The sequence below is a fragment of the Hemiscyllium ocellatum genome, chromosome 35 (assembly GCF_020745735.1).
Source record: "Hemiscyllium ocellatum isolate sHemOce1 chromosome 35, sHemOce1.pat.X.cur, whole genome shotgun sequence".
Lineage (NCBI taxonomy): Eukaryota > Metazoa > Chordata > Chondrichthyes > Orectolobiformes > Hemiscylliidae > Hemiscyllium > Hemiscyllium ocellatum.
The window spans coordinates 26950616-26967374 of NC_083435.1; the positions used below are offsets into that span (position 1 = coordinate 26950616).

Genomic DNA, 16759 nt, shown 5'->3' on the forward strand with positions numbered 1-16759 from the left:
ATAAGATGAATGGTACTGTGTAAGAGTTGCGAAGGAGCAGAGACTCTTGGGTATTTATGTGCACATGCATTCAAGTTATTTGTACAGGCACAAACGTTAATGCCACTAACTGGATTATAGGCTTCAAAGATACAGGCGCATTGTGCAAAGGACGGAACACGCGATCGATTTATGCAAGATACCACTTGATCCTTAGCTTGGGTAGTGTGTAGATTTTTAAGTGCACACTATCGAAGAATGAGCCTGCATTTGCGAGAGTTCAGAAGAGAATCGTTCTAAAATCCTCGCTGATTTTTCATTCTTTTCATTTTATTCCTACATCCGTTTTGATGTTGTGAATTATGAGCTGAGGATGACAGTGGATTTTGTGAAACAGCTTGTGGTGAACGGAAGAGAATAGGTCAGAGAAGCTTTTGTTTGATTTTGCGGCCATGTTTGGAGCTTATTTTCAGGCAGTATTTTGATTCAAAGGGTTCCCAAGATACAACGAGGAGTATTGTCTTTCAGCAGATGTCAGAAATTTTCTGTTCATGAGTTCAGTACATGGGAAATGGTTCCAGCAAGTCTGGAAGACAGGCTATGTTCAAGCAAGTGTCAGATGCTAATTGGTAACTGAGGCCTCAGAGATAGTGATAACTACAAACGCTTGACAGTCAGAGTGGATAAAGAGTGGAACTGGAAAACCACATCAGGTCAAGCAGCATCAGACGAGAAGGTGCATCGAAGTTTCAGGTCAGAAACTTATAGGGGAAGGTAACTGAGCTGCGAAATAAACAAGGTAGTTGGGGTTGTGGAAAGGTGGGTGGGATGGTCGCAATTAGATGCGGGTAGGAGGTGGCATTAATTGGTCAGTGGGTAGGGTGAATCAGAAAGGTGGGCAGGAAGATGGGCAGGTAGGGGGTGGGGTGCAAAAGCAGGGCCTAGTCTAGGATGATGTCGGGGTGCTGGGGTGGGTAGGTGGGATAGGACAGGAGATTTGGAAGCTGGTGAATTGTATGTTAAGGCCATATGATTTCGAGCTCCTAAGGTGGAAGATGAGATGTTCTTCCTCCAGTTTGCGTGATGCCTTCTGATGATGGCAGAAGAAGCCCTGGATGGACATGTCATTCGGGAATAGGAGTGCGAGTTCAAATGGATGGCAATTGGAAGGTGGGGTTGATTAGAGCGTACAAACTATAAATGTTCCCTGAATTCGTTCTCGAGTTTGCATTCAGTATCTGCTATGTAGAGGAGATCCCATGGAGAATAATGATTGCAATAAATCAGTTTAGAGGAAATGCACATGAATGGCTGACGGACGAGGAATGATTTTTTTCGAGGCTTGAACGGAGATGAGGGTGGAGGTGTGTAGGCAGGTTTTGTCACTGTGACGGATAATCAGTCTATTCAAACCAGACCAAAATGTGAACTGCGTTTTCTGGGAAGTGCGTTTAGCTGCTTGTGAGACAGCATGAAGATGCGATATCTGTCTAATCTCCCACATCAGCTTTTGTAAGCTTAAAGAGTAGAAAACTGAGTTGCCAGTTTTGGTTTTACTCTGTTGGGAATGCAGATGAAGAAAGACTGATTTCGTTACGTTGTCTGTCTCTGTGTTGTAACTATGAAAACAGAACAAAAGACAAAGAAAATTACAGCGCAGGAACAGGCCCTTTGGCCCTCCTAGCCTGAGCTGATCCGGATCCTCTATCTAAACGTGCCACCTATTTTCTGAAGATCTGTATCCCTTTGATCCCTGCCAGCTTAAATGGCGCTATTGTTCCTACCTCTACCATTTCCCCAGGCAATGTGTTCCAGGACCCCACCACCCTCCGCGTAAAGAATTTTTCACGTATATTTCTCCTCAACCTTTCCCCTCTCACTTTGAACTCGTGAACCCTCCCACTTTGGACTCGTGACCCCTCTCACTTTGGACTCGTGACCCCTAGTAATTGAGTTCTGCACTCTGGGAAAAAAAAACTTCTTACTATCCAACTGGTCTGCACCTCTTATGATTTTGCAGACCTCAATCAGGTTCTCTCTCAACCTCCATCTTTATAATGAAAATAAACCTAATCTATTCAACCTCTCTTCATAGTTAGTGCCCACCAAGCGAGGCAACATCCTTATAAACCTCCTCAGCACCCTTTCCATAGCATCCACATCCTTTTGGTAATGTGACAAAGAGAAATGTACGCAGTATTCCAAATGAGGCTGAACCAAAGTCCAATACATGTGTAAGATGGCCTGCCAACTCTTGTACTAAATACCCTTTCCAATGTAGGAAAGCATGCCATATGCCTTCTTGACCACTCCACTGACAAGCTTTGCCACGTTCAGGGAACAATGGACCTGAACACCTAGATCTCTCTGTATGCCAATTACCCATGGGACTTTTCCATTTACTGTATAATTCGCTCTTCAGTTGGATCTTCCAAAATGCATCATAGTTCCAGGGATGGGGTACTTCTGTTTTGAGAAAGGATCGGGATATTGAGTCTGTTTTCACTAGAAAGCAAAAGTCTAAGAAAAGATGCGGTTGAACTTTTCAAAAATCACGAGGGCACTAAACAGAATGGATTAGGAGAAAGTGTCCCCATCCCTTCGAGGATCAAGAAGCAAAGGGCACAGCTTGAAATTGTTTTGCATAAGGTTAAAATCTGGGATGAAAAATTTTAAAAATATAATGCACTGTAAGTTGTTACGGCTTGAAACACACATACTAACAGTGAAGATTTCTCCAGTTGAAATACTCAAGAGGGCATTGAATGATTGTTTAAATGTTGTCCATAAGCAGTGATACAAGTCAAGCAGGTTGAGGCAATAAGCTGAAATTCATTGTAAGTCGATAGAGATACAATAGGTGAATAGCCACTTTCTAAAAAATAACACTACTCTAATTCTATGCTTCAACCTTCTTCACATTATTGTACCCTACAAACATTACATTGCTTCTCTTTTACCAGTTTGGAATGACTTCTAATATCATTGTGTGATGATTTAGCTCGTGGATTATACAAACCCAATTCTCATAAATTGGAGCTGCAAGAAACACAAATCTTTTGGGCAATAACAAAAATTGGGGATCCTGCACTCATATCTTGGGTGGTCACTTGGAACTGCCTGACTGCTATTGTAAACTCCAAATCCTGCCAAAAGGATGGGGTCTTGTCCTGATGGTTGTAACCAAACTTTCTGCACAACAGTAAAGTGACTTAACTACTCTAATGCTTTGTGTCCAACTCAGAACTAAATTTCATTCACACATTTGCAGCAAATGTATTTGCCTTGATATTATACATTTCAGGACTGGCAAAGCATGACCAGACATACCATTTTGATTTGTCTTAATGACGGTATTTTGTTCGTATTTATGTATTTCATTAAATTAATGACTACTCATAATGCTAACTGTACTCACTTAAACTGGATTCATGCAAAAACACTTAACACTCAACAATGAAATAAACAATTGAATCACGAACCTTTGCTGCCCTCTCTTGGCCAATCCTAATTAAGTAAAACCTTTTATTTTCTGGTCAAACATGAGATTATTCTGCATCCTCCACCATTCCTCGACCAATGATATCATGACTTTCCCGATACTTCATTGCTCGGAATTATCTTTTTCTAGTTTGAGTTTTACTGGAGGAACACATACCAGCAACGGATCCCGAGTCTGAACCTTTCCCAATCGAAACAATACAACTCCAGTTCCCATTTTGCCTCCTCTCCTGCCTTCTCATCTCAAATGATTTTTTATTGAAGTGCGCTGCATTGCGATCACTGAGCATCTGTGTTACCGAGTGAAAAATTCAAACGAGTGAAACAAAAACAAATTACACTTCAGGCATTTCCTGGTTTAAGATATTGGTGAAGGAGATGGTTCCTGATCTCCATTATGTAGACTTATTGTACGGCAGTCGTTTCTATTATTTCTAAGTTATTTGTCCTCCATTTTACCATATTGCTCTTTATATCAATTCCAGTCTCAAGAATCTTACATACGCAACTCTCTCTTTTAGTTGTATACTGTCTCTCAGTTATGCCTAACATCCAATATTGAATGATTATTAATGATGGGTGTGCTCTTATCTCCAAAAACCTACCTGCAATGTTGTCCTTTAGCCATTTTGCAACTCTATTATTTTCAGGTCAGGTCACTTATGTAGAAAGCGAAAAGTAGTTAACGCTTCTGGTCAAAGTAAAGTTAATAAAAATGATAATTTATCACTGGCAAATAAGTATATTTCTGAGTTATTTACCTATTACATCGATTCTGTACTTACACCCCAAACTATATTCATTTTCCACTGTTTAAATGCACACAGACAGAAGCTGGAAAGGAGTTATGATAAATTCTGCATCTCCGTGTTTGACCACAAAGTCAGATGCCAAGCTTGGGCTGATCTGCCTGTGGGAGATATAAATTACAATCTTTAAAGCATGGTGTACGTTCATGGTTACTGTCTGTTGTAGTCATGATGGGAAGGGATCTTTTGGTGCTTCCGTTTACAGCACTCAATCTCCATGACTTGTACATGACCTGTAAATGGGACACGGGTATATTGCATTTATTTTGGACTCTGATATTACAGGTACCACGTTTTGTAAGTGCGTGGAGTTTTAAGCAGAATACATAGATGTTTTGAATCTTGCTAATATGCGAACACTCATTCTATCATTTGTAAGTATACAATAAAAGAAACGTGAATTGAACTTTGAAATGCAAACTGTAACTTGATGTAAGGTTAGAAATTGAAAGGTGTTTTTCTCATTCCATGCAGTGGTAGATTTATTTGCCGTTAGTTTGCAAAATGCTTAAACCTTCACGAAATGTGTAAATGTAAGATTCATCAGCCATACCCACAGGTAATGCAAAACAGCACATGATCTGCATGCAATGCCATCTATGCTCTCAAAACCAAATGCAACAGTGTCATGAAACTAGCAGATAAAGGAGGAGCCATCATCAGTCAGTTTTAAAAAAGCACTGCTGCAAGGAAGTGAACCATTAGCTGAACAACCAGGAGCATTATAGGTAACTACCCATCGATCCGACCAAAGAACACACTTGTGAATCAAACAGATTGATCAAGACTTTTGATCCAATCCCTTAGAGTTCAGTGCACACTCTCATCCCACTTCTCGCATAGGGCACTGCTATTGTCTTCGGAAGATATGCAAAGCCAGCACACCTGGACATCCTATCCTTTCAGGCAACGTATTCTTGTTTGAGAATCTCTCTGGCTATGTCGAGGGCACCTTGAAACCCATTGTACAGGGGACCGTCAGGTTCTGTCATGACATTACAGATTTCTTCAAGAAACGCAGCATCCATAGACTAGTCGGATTGGGGACATTCCTCATCACAATGGACTTTTTGGTAAAGTACACCAGCATCAGTCATGATGACAACATCACGGCAACAGCTCAGTACTTAATACATTAAACTTCCAATCTCAGAGCACCATCCTACAACTCATCCGCCTTATTCTCGACAGCAATGTTGTCACCTTTGGCTACTAGTTCTTCATTCATACACACAGAGTAGCCATGGGGACCAAACTTTCATGCACAAGTTTCAATAAACTTCTTTTGTTGCACAGGGCCTTTGTCCAGAATTATACATTAGATACATTGATGATTTTTTTTCCCCCTCGGGCGAGGACTCACAGAAACTACTACAAAGTGATATCAACAAGTTTCATCCCACCATCAGACTTACCATGGACTACTCTTTAGTATCTGTCTCATTCTTGGACATATGCTCCTCCATCAATGATGGACACTTCACTCTACCACAAACTCAAGGATAACCTCACAATGCTGCATTTCTTTAGCTTCTCCTGGAAATATTAAAATAGCCATCCCCTATAGACAAAATCTGTTCAGATGAAGAAGAATGTGACGGATACCTATAGGTGCTGAGGGACGCCTTCATAACAAAAGGATACGATGCTGAACTCATCAATCGCCAGTTCCAACGTGTCACAGCAAGAAGCCGTACTGATCTCCTCAGGTGACAGACACAGGATGCGACCGATAGGATATCATTCATTGTCCATATTGCCCGGATGCAGAGAAACTATGCCATGTCATTTGCAGGATGCAACACATTCTCGATGAGGATGAACACTTCGGCAAGACCTTGCATACGCCTCCACATCTCACCTGTAAACAACAACCAAACCTTAACCAGAACATTGTTCGCAGCAAACTGCCCAGCCTTCAGGACAACATTGACCACAACATCGTACATCTCTGTCATGGCAATTAGAATGACGCTGTAGATATCACCAATACACATGAGGAGCCCACCCACCATATACATGACAGGTATACATGTGAATCGTCTAACGTTGCCTATCTCATAGAACATAGAACATAGAACAATACAGCACAGAACAGGGCCTTCGGCCCACGATGTTGTGCTGAACATTTGCCCTAGATTAAGCACCTATCCATGTACGTATCCAATTGCCGCTTAAAGGTCACCAATGATTCTGACTCTGCCACTCCCACAGGCGGTGCATTCCATGCCTCCACCACTCTCTGGGTAAAGAACCTACACCTGACATCACTCCTATATCTTCCACCCTTCACCTTAAATTTATGTCCCCTTGTAACACTCTGTTGTACCCAGGGAAAAAAATCTCTGACTTTCTACGCTATCCATTCCCCTGATCAACTTATAAACCTCTATCAAGTCACCCCTCATCCTTCGCTGTTCCAATGAGAAAAGGCCTAGCACTCTCAACGTATCCTCGTACAACCTATTCTCCATTCCAGGCAACATCCTGGTAAATCTCGTCTGCACCCTCTCCAAAGCTTCCATATCTTTCTATAAGTGAGGTGACCAGAACTGCACACAGTACTCCAAATGTGGCCTTACAAAGGTCCTGTACAGCTGCAACATCACCTCACGACTCTTGAATTCAATTCCTCTGCTAATGAACGCTAGTACACCATAGGCCTTCTTATAAGCTCTATCCACCTGAGTGGCAACTTTCAAAGATCTATGAACATAGACCTCAAGATTCCTCTGCTCCTCCACATTACTAAGAACCCCACCGTTAACCCTGTATTCTGCATTCTTATTTGTCCTTCCAAAATGGAAAACCTCACATTTGACAGGGTTGAACTCCATCTGTCACTCTCAGCCCAGTTCTGCATCATATCTAAGTCCCTTTGCAGCCGACAACATCCCTCCTCACTATCCACAACTCCACCAATCTTCGTATCATCTGCAAATTTACTGACCCACCCTACACCTCCCTCTTCCAACTCATTAATAAAATTACAAACAGCAGCGGACCCAGAACTGATCCCTGCAGAACTCCACTTGTAACTGGGCTCCAGGCTGAATATTTACCATCTACCACAACTCTCTGACTTCGACCGGTTAGCAAGTTCTCTATTCAACTCGCCAAATTTCCCACCATCCCATGCCTCCTGACTTTCCACATAAACCTACCATGGGGAACCTTATCAAATGCCTTACTAAAATCAATGTACACTACATCCACTGCTCTACCCTCATCCACATGCTTGGGTCACCTCCACAATGAATTCTATAAGACTTGTAAGGCAAGACCTACCCCTCACAAATCCGTGCTGGCTGTCCCTAATCAAGCAGTGTCTTTCCAGATACTCATAATTCCTACCCCTCAGTACCCTTTCCATTACTTTGCCTACCATCAAAGTAAGACTAACTGGCTTGTAATTCCCGGAGTTATCCCTATTCCCTTTTTTGAACAGGGGCACAACATTCGCCACACTCTAGTCCTCTGGTACCAACCCCACTGACAGTGAAGACGAAAAGGTCATTGCCAACGGCTCTGAAATGTCCTCTCTTGCTTCCCACATAATCCAAGGATATATCCCGTCAGGCCGGGGAAGTTGTCTATCCTCAAGCTTTTCAAAATGCCCAACACATCTTCATTCCTAACAAGTATCTCCTCTAGCTTACCAGTCCGTTTCATACTCTCCCCTTCAACAATACTGTCCCTCTCATTTGTAAATACTGAAGAAAAGTACTCATTCAAGATGTACATACTGAAGAAAATTACTCATTCAACTTCATGTGCTGCAGGCAAGGGTGCCTCGAGGAACAGAACATTGACGGGACTAGCAAATACTTTGACAATGGATGAATTGACATCACTCAACAATTGTCAGCGAGGGATGTTCCTTCCCAGTCGCGGAACACTTCAGCAGTCAGTGACATTCGGCCACAGAACTTCGGGTGCTTGTTCTGCAAGGCGGACTTCAGGATACAGAACAATGCAGAAAGGCCGAGCAGACGCAGATAGCCAACTTTGATACCCAAGAGGCCTCAACCATGACTTCAAGTTCATGTCATACGACAAGTAACCTCACTACACTACACACTCTCACGCACACATACACTGCCATATAAGCATAATACACGTACACACACTTACACACTCACATACTCTCATAGACGCTCTCTCATACACATGGTCTCCCTCAGACACACAAACATACATCAACCATACTCTCTCTCATGCCCATCCCCTCTCACAGGCTTATACTCCACCTCACTCATGCACAACATCTACTAAGCACGCGCGCGCGCGCGCACACACACACACACACTCTTTCTCCCTGAAATGCGTTCAGACACACATGAAAGTCTATGGGGTGAATTTTCATTTGCAGAATTGTATTTGCAAATGCATTTTATTTTGTTAAAAAAACACTTAATATGCAGTCAGTCAGTGCAGGCAGTCAATCCATGTGATATTTTCTAAATACCTACTTTGGAAAAAGAACCTCTCTGACTCAAGATTGGAATACAGACAGATTTTAACCTCACGCCTTTATTGCATTGTTTGAACTGAAACGTCTCCTCTCTTTATAAAATCTTAAGTTATCTATGGAATGTGAGTTGTATGAAGTTCTGGGATTTGTGTATTAATGAATTGAAACTTGCAACCCATCCTAAAAGTTGAAAGGCTTAACAGCAAATTGTTCAATGTATCAAATCAGGTGTATGACGCTATGGCCTTACACTATAAATTCTGTGTCTTGAAACCCTGCCCCACCAGCCACCTGACGAAAGAGCTGCGTACTGAAAGCTAGTACTTCCAAATAAAATTCTTGGACTATAAACTGGTGTTGTGTGATTTTTAACTCAGTAAAAAAAAAATCAGCATTAATGGCACTTGTAGATACCTCAAAGAGAATTTATAAAAATTGAAAATCAGTTTGCATACTTCATCTTAGATACTTGTACATAATTACTATGTTCAAAATATAAATGCATTCTTGGATAATAAGATTTACCCCCAAATGATCATTGCACTGACAAGCAAGGGCCCCAATTTAACACATTTTTTCAATCTTTTAAATATACTTTAAAAGAGATCGAAATATTCTCCGAAAAATGCGCAGGTCGAAATAGCGAGGTTGTGGTACAGAGAACCATGGATTGGGCAATGATTTGATGTAAGCCATGGAGACGCTTGTGTCCATCAGTTACACATGCACCAGTGGCTACAGGGTTGTCTGTGCAAAATCTTTTCTGATGTTTTTGTGGGTGGCTATAGAAATTATCAAAGAAAATTTGATTTCCAGAGGGAGCTAACATTTACAGAATGAAACGAGAGAAGTGAGAATCACGGAAATAAAGAGATACAGGAACACTTTCAGAGAAGTACGTCATATTAATATTGACAGACTGAGGGAGAATGATGTTTAAGTCTGGGCAAGACGACTTTGTTGAATAAGTGAAACACAGTTTTACCTTTCCTGCTATTGAAGTGACGAAACGAATTCACACCTTATTCTTGTCTTGATGGGGTCACTTGCTGTTATGGCACCACAGACTTACCGGACCATAAGGGCTGGTCTCTCACGAGAGAGAGAAGCGACTTGTCATGATTTAACCTCAGGGCCAAAAGACCTCAGGCAAGGGAAGAGGTTGAGAAGGAGTGTCCTTCATGGTAACCTCAAACAGGTGGTGGGAATTAAACCCACGCTGTTGGCATCACACTGCTCTGCAAATCAACGATCCAGTCAACTGAGCTAAAAATGAGATATTTGATACGAGAATGCAGATTACTTTAGTAATGTGCATCTATTGCTTCACAAAAAATATTAACTCGTGTAGCATAGGATCATCGAGTCATAGATATGTCCAGCATGGAAACCGACCCTTTGGTCTGACTCAGTCCATGCCCACCAGATACCCCAACCCAATCTAGTCGCACAAGTTATCACCCGGCCCATATCCCTCCAAACCCTTTGTATTCATATATCAATCCAACTGCCTTTTAAAATTTTGCAATTATACCAGCCTCCACCACTACCTCTGGCAGATCATTCTATACACGTACCACGCTCTGTGTGAAAAAGTTGCCCCTTAGTTCTCTTTTATATCTTTCCCCTCTCACCCTAAACCTATGCCCTCTAGTTCTGGACTCCCCGACCCCAGGGAAAAGACTTTGTCTGTTTATCCTATATATGCCCCTCATAATTTGTTGTAAACCTCAATAAGGTCACCCTTCAGACTCTGACGCTCCAGGGAAAACAGCCCCAGCCTGTTCAGCCTCTCCTGATAGCTCAAACCACTCAACCTTGGCAACATACTTGTAAATCTTTTCTGAGCCCTTTCAGGTTTCACGACATCGTTCCAATAGGAAGGAGTCCAGAATTGCAAGCAATATTCCAACAGTGGCCGAACCGATGTCCTGTACAGCCACAACATGACCTCCCAACTCCTGTACGCAATACTCTGACCAATAAAGGAAAGCATACAAAACGCCTTCTTCACTGTTCTATCTGCCTGCGCCTCCTCTTTCAAGGAGCTAAAAACCTGCACTCGAAAGTCTCTTTGTTCAGCACCTAATGCGAACACCTTACCATTAAGTGTATAAGTCCTACTAAGGTTTGCTTTCCCAAAATGCAGCACCTCGCATTTATCTGAATTAAACTACATCTGCCCCTTCTCAGCCCATTGGCCCATCTGATGAAGATCCTGTTTTAATCTTAGGCAACCTTTTTCGCTGTCCACCACACCTCCAATTTTGGTGTCATCTGCAAACTTACCAACTGTACCTCTTATGCTAGCATCCAAGTCATTTATCTAAATGATGAAAAGTAAAGAACCCAGCATCGATCCTTGTGGCACTCTGCTGGTCACAGATCTCGAGTCTGACAAACAACATTCTGCCACCACCCTCTGTCTTCTACCTTTGAACCAGTTCTGTATCTAAATGGCTAGTTCTCCCTGTATTCCGTGAGATCAAACCTTGCTAACCAGTCTCCCATGAGGAACCTTGTCCAACGCCTTACAGAAGTACATATAGATCACATCGACCAATCTGCCCTCATCAATCCTCTTCGTTACTTCTTCAAAAAACTCCATCAATTTTGTGAGACGTGATTTCCCACGCAAAAAAGCCATGTTGACTATCCCTAATCAGCCCTCGCCTTTCCAAATACATGTACATCCTGTCCCTCAGGATTCCCTTCAACAACTTGCCCACAACCCACGTCAGGCTCACTGGTCTATATTTCCCTGGCTTGTCCTTCTTAAACATTGGCACACGTTAACCAACCTCTAGTCTTCCGGCACCTCACATGTGACTACCAATGGTACAAATATCTCAGCAAGAGGCCCAGCAATCAGTTATCCAGCTTCCTACTGCATTCTAGGGTACACTTGATCAGATCCTGGGGATTCATCCTCCTTCATGCATTTCAAGACATCCAGCACTTCCTCCTCTGTAATATGGAAATATTTCAAGCTGTCACCATCTATTTTCGTACATTCTATATCTTCCATATCCTTTTCCACAGTAAACACTAATGGAAAATATTCGTTTAGATTCTCCCCCATCTCCTGCAGCTCCACACAAAGGCTATCTTGCTGATCTTTGAGGGGCCATATTCTCTCGCTAGTTACCCATTTGTCCTTAATATACACGTAAAAAACCCTTTGGATTCTCTTTAATTCTATTTGCCAAAGCTATCTCATTCCCCCTTTTTGCCCTCCTGAATTTCCTCTTAAGGACTCTCCTACTGCCTTTATACTCTTCTAAGGATTCACTCGATCTTTCCTATCTATATCTTCCATATGCTTCCTTCTTTTTCTTCACCAATCCCTTAATTTGTTTAGTCATCAGCATTCCCTATACCTACTAGCCTTTCCATTCACCCTAACAGGAATGTATTCTCTGGATTCTCGTTATCTCTTTGTGAAGGCTTCCCATTTTCCAGCCATTCCTGTACCTGTGAACATGGGCCCCCAATCAGCTTTTGAAAGTTCTTGCCTCATACCATCAAAATTGGTCTTTCTCCAATTTAGAACTTCAACTTTAACATCTGGTCTATCCTTTTCCATCACAATTTTAAATCTGATAGAATTATGGTCACTGGCCCCAAAGTGCTTCCCCAGTGACATCACTGTCACCTTCCCTGACTTATTTCCCAAGAGTAGGTCAGGCTTTGCCCCTTCCCTAGTAGGTACATCCACATCCTGATTTTTTCTTGTACACACTTAACAAATTCCTCTCCAACTACCCTTAACACTATGGCAGTCTCAGTCTATGTTAGGAAAGTTACGGGAACGTCTTTTGGGAATGATAAAAGAACTCGATTCTGTTCCCCCTGGTTTCTTGAAATGGAGAAGATGCTAAAGGTTTACGCCACATCTATCACATCCCACTTCTATGTCTTTTCACAGAATCTGCATGGTATCGTGGATATTGATCCAAAATTTGTTCATCTTAAGGGAACCATGCAATTTCGTAATGCATGGGTGGTCATTTAGAGATGCTGCACTTTCCTTAATAAATGTTCATAATTATCATTACGTTATATGACAGGGAAATTTTGAGGTATAAACAATACTGGCCATGAGTGTTCCTTGCCTTGTCAGCTGTATCTCGACAGCGTACAATTTTTTCTAACAACCAGACTTTCAACTTAAAGATGGATTTAAAAGAGTAGACAGTACCTATTGCCTGATGATAATGATAACTTCCCGCGCAAGTACTGGCAAACCACATCATTCAATTGATCAACTCAGTGACTCGAATGATGTGCAAGTTCTGGATTATATTCAAATTCAAACAGCAATATGAATTTGTTCTTTTGACTCTTGAATAAAATAGGCAGCAGTACACATTCTGTTGCAATATTAATATTAACTCAGGTTATGAATAATGCATGTAAAAACTCCTGTGATTCAAGAGTTTTGCTTTCTGATTAAGCACAGTATCTGGGGTTGACGGAGAGTCACTAGTCTCTCTAAAATACCACAAGAATCATTTGCTTTTCATTAGACGTCAGGATAATTTCAGTTACAGAAGTAATACTTGCCTCTGCCATTGAGAAATTCTGCTTATTCACTCTGACAAAACCACGAAACATGGCATGTTGAATTACAGCAATACATTGTGATTATCCTAGGTAAAATGGTTGTCAATGTTAATTGATTGGAATGAATCACAATCCGGATCTAATTGAATCTTAACTGCGATAGATAGCAATTTATGCTGCCTCCCAAGTTCTCCTGTTTTCTGAATTTGTCAATTATCCATGGGCACATCATATTTATTATGATTTCGTTAGTTATTTTGCTAAGAGAATAGTTTGATGTGTGCTTTATGCATTCGGATTGGAAAAGCAAACGTGGGCTGTCAGCCCATTAATGATAGTTATGCCATAATGAGGTCATCACCTTCCTTGTTCTTCATGTTCACAGTATATCAAATCACTGACCTCATGTTCTTTCTTAGAAAGCATTTGTTCAGTAAAGTGTTTTTAGTCTCTGCAGTGTTAGAATGAGTGAATTGAGTGTTATTATGTTTTACAGCAAAATAACACTGTACCCTCACAGTGCCAGAGACTCGGGTTCAATTCCTGCCTCAGGCGACTGACTGTGGAGTTTGCCCACTCTCCCGTGTCTGCGTGGGTTTCCTCGGGGTGCTCCGGTTAGCTTCCAGAGTCCAAAAATGTGCAGATTAGGTGAATTGTCCATGCTAAATTGCCCGTAGTGTTAGGTGCAGGGGTAAATGTAGGGGAGTGGGTCTGCGTGGGTGCGCTTTGGCAGGTCAGTGGGGACTTGTTGGGCATAAGGGCCTGTTTCCACACTGTATGTAATCGAATATAGTTTAAACAGTTGTTTATTAATACAAAGAATATCAAACATTCTAACGTATAAAATTGCCAGTACATGAATGCAAGTAGAACGAATTGGTCAAGTATTCTGGTACATTCAGTTGATACATAATCGTGTGTGATAAACATTTAAAGCATGGTAAAGAGTGAACTGTTCTATCTGGATCACTGTCACTTTCTCCTTTGATCATATTTTGGTCATTTGTTACCAGAAGTTCAAAACGAAATATTGCACCGTGAACATTGCACCTGAGGTTTATATGGACAGGCATTCTCGGTAGAAATAGAACAATAATTTTACTTTGAAGTCAACGTCTTAAAAAGTTCACTAAAATGGCATTACACAGTGGATGGAATCATGAATTTCCAGATTTCCATATCCTGTCCAAAGCAGAAGAGGGAAGCATTAAATTTCCCTTAGAATTGCTGTCAAATGGAACTGAATTAAAAATTGCAGATGGTGCTCTTTGAGCTTAGGAATGGGAATAATGAGGAAAATTGTCTGCAATCACATCCTGTTTGAAGCAGGATAAGAAACCATCTTTTGTGATATTAACAAAAAGTTGGTTTTCATATTTTGCTGTTTAGTATGGCAGGGAGGAGACATATGCATAAAAATAAATGCTGACATAAAAATAATAGTACTGATCACATGGAAAGCAACCAACATATGTTTAGAACAGAAGGAACATTACAAGGCAATGAAAGTCAGAGAGAGGAAAAGTGACACAATTCATCAAGATTTCTTTGTAATCTTTGATATCCTTCTTTACTGTTTACTTTACCAACAACCATAGCGTCATCTGCAATCTTACTAATCATGCTTTCTATATTCCAATCTACATCATTTAGACAAATGACAGATCAAAGTCGAGCTAGCAGTAAGCTCTGTGAAATACCTCTGGTTACAGGTCTCCAGTCCGAAAAACATCCTTCCATCATTACTCTGCCTTTTGCCATTAAGAAAAATTGTATCTAATTGACAAGCTCATTCTGATATAACTTTATTAATTAATCTATCATGTAGAACCTTGTGAAAGGCATTACTGAAGTCCAAACAAATGATTTCTGCCACTTATCGTCGTCAAATATGTCATGACACAAAATTCTCCTTTCACAAAACCATAGTGACTATCACTGATCATTCTTTGGCTCCCCAAATACATATAAATCCTGACCTTCAGACTCACTTCAGACAACTTATCCAAACATGTCAGATTTACACGTCTGTAGTTCCCGGGTCTTCCGTACATACTGTGCTTGTGAAACAGGTCAGCACTGATCTTTTTCTTGTAATCATGATTTGAGTTTGGCTCCACTCTAAAAGTGAGGAACAGTTTTACCATAAATCGCCGAAAGTTTCTTCTCCATTCAGGTATTCTCCACGTGATAGGAGCACTCGGCCTGATCTGTTGGATCAACTCCAGCAGTTTCTGGATCTGGTAGGTCCTGTCGTGATTGGGTAAGATCCCAGTGGACAGGATTTCATCAATCAGCACTCTGTCCTTCCAAGCAGTCATCTCAATGGCTTGAGGGTAAATCCCAGTGACGGGAATCATCCAGATGGGGAGAGAGAAAGGCAGAGAACGAGAAAGAGAAAGAGGGAACAAAGAAAAGAGAGAGAGAGAGAACGAGAGAGGAAGAGGGATGGAGATGTAGAGAGACCGAGAGAGTAGTGTAGAGAAAGAAAGAGAGAAATAAATAGAGACAGGGAGAGAGAGGAAACATGGCTCTCACTTCACCACTCACTCACCGACTATCAATCCCTAACCACACAACGATTCTCAGATTCCCCCACTTAACGACTCTCAGACCCACATCACACACCATCTTTTATTCACACTCCCTCATGCACCTTCTCTCAATTTCCCCTCACTCACTGTGTCTCATTGCCACTTCATTTTCTCACCAATTCTCAGTTGTCTCTGCCTGTAGCCCAGGTACTTCCTTGCTCAATCAACACACGCTACTTCCAGATAATGTTTCCACTGTTGATTCTTAATTTTGTAGTGGTCCTATTTAATGCATTCCACCCACCAAAAGCATGCTTCCTTTTTGAAGCTGGTAAAATCTTATCCATTCCACGCCCTCTGATGCAACCAGTTTTCATTCGATTATTCCTCAAGTCGCAACCAATCATCACCTGGTATATGTGGATCCTTTGCAATCAGATATACCAATTATCAACTATATGCTGCATAATTACATGGCACGACAATCCAATAACATAGTTAAAAGTAGGCAAGACGTTTGCTAAGGGTGTATGAATAACTCGAAGTTAAATTAGAAAGAGGAAGGAAAAAGGTAATATTCTCTGGATTAGTACCTGAGCCACTGGCTAATTGGCGCAGGGTCAATGAGTTTAAGCAGGTTTTTTAGATTACTTACAGTGTGGAAACAGGCCCTTCGGCCCAAGTCCACACCGACCCGCCGAAGCGCAACCCACCTATACCCCTAACCTAACACTGTGGGCAATTTAGCATGGCCAATTCACCTGACCCGCACATCTTTGTGATTTTGGGAGGAAACCGGAGAACCCGGAGGGTTCTCACGCAGACACGGGGAGAACGTGCAAACTCCACACAGTCAGTCGCCTGAGTCGGGAATTGAACCCGGGTCTCAGACGCTG

General features: G+C 41.6%; 1 protein-coding gene across 1 annotated transcript in view; it reads right to left on the reverse strand.

Moving 5' to 3' along the window:
* LOC132832579 (muscarinic acetylcholine receptor M2-like) overlaps positions 1–15689 on the reverse strand; it is a 33198-nt gene extending 17509 nt beyond the window's left edge. The window contains exon 1 of the mRNA XM_060850670.1: positions 15321–15689. Within this exon, the coding sequence (XP_060706653.1) occupies positions 15321–15689 (369 nt within the window). The remainder of the gene's footprint in view (positions 1–15320) is intronic.
* Positions 15690–16759: the final 1070 nt, after the last annotated feature.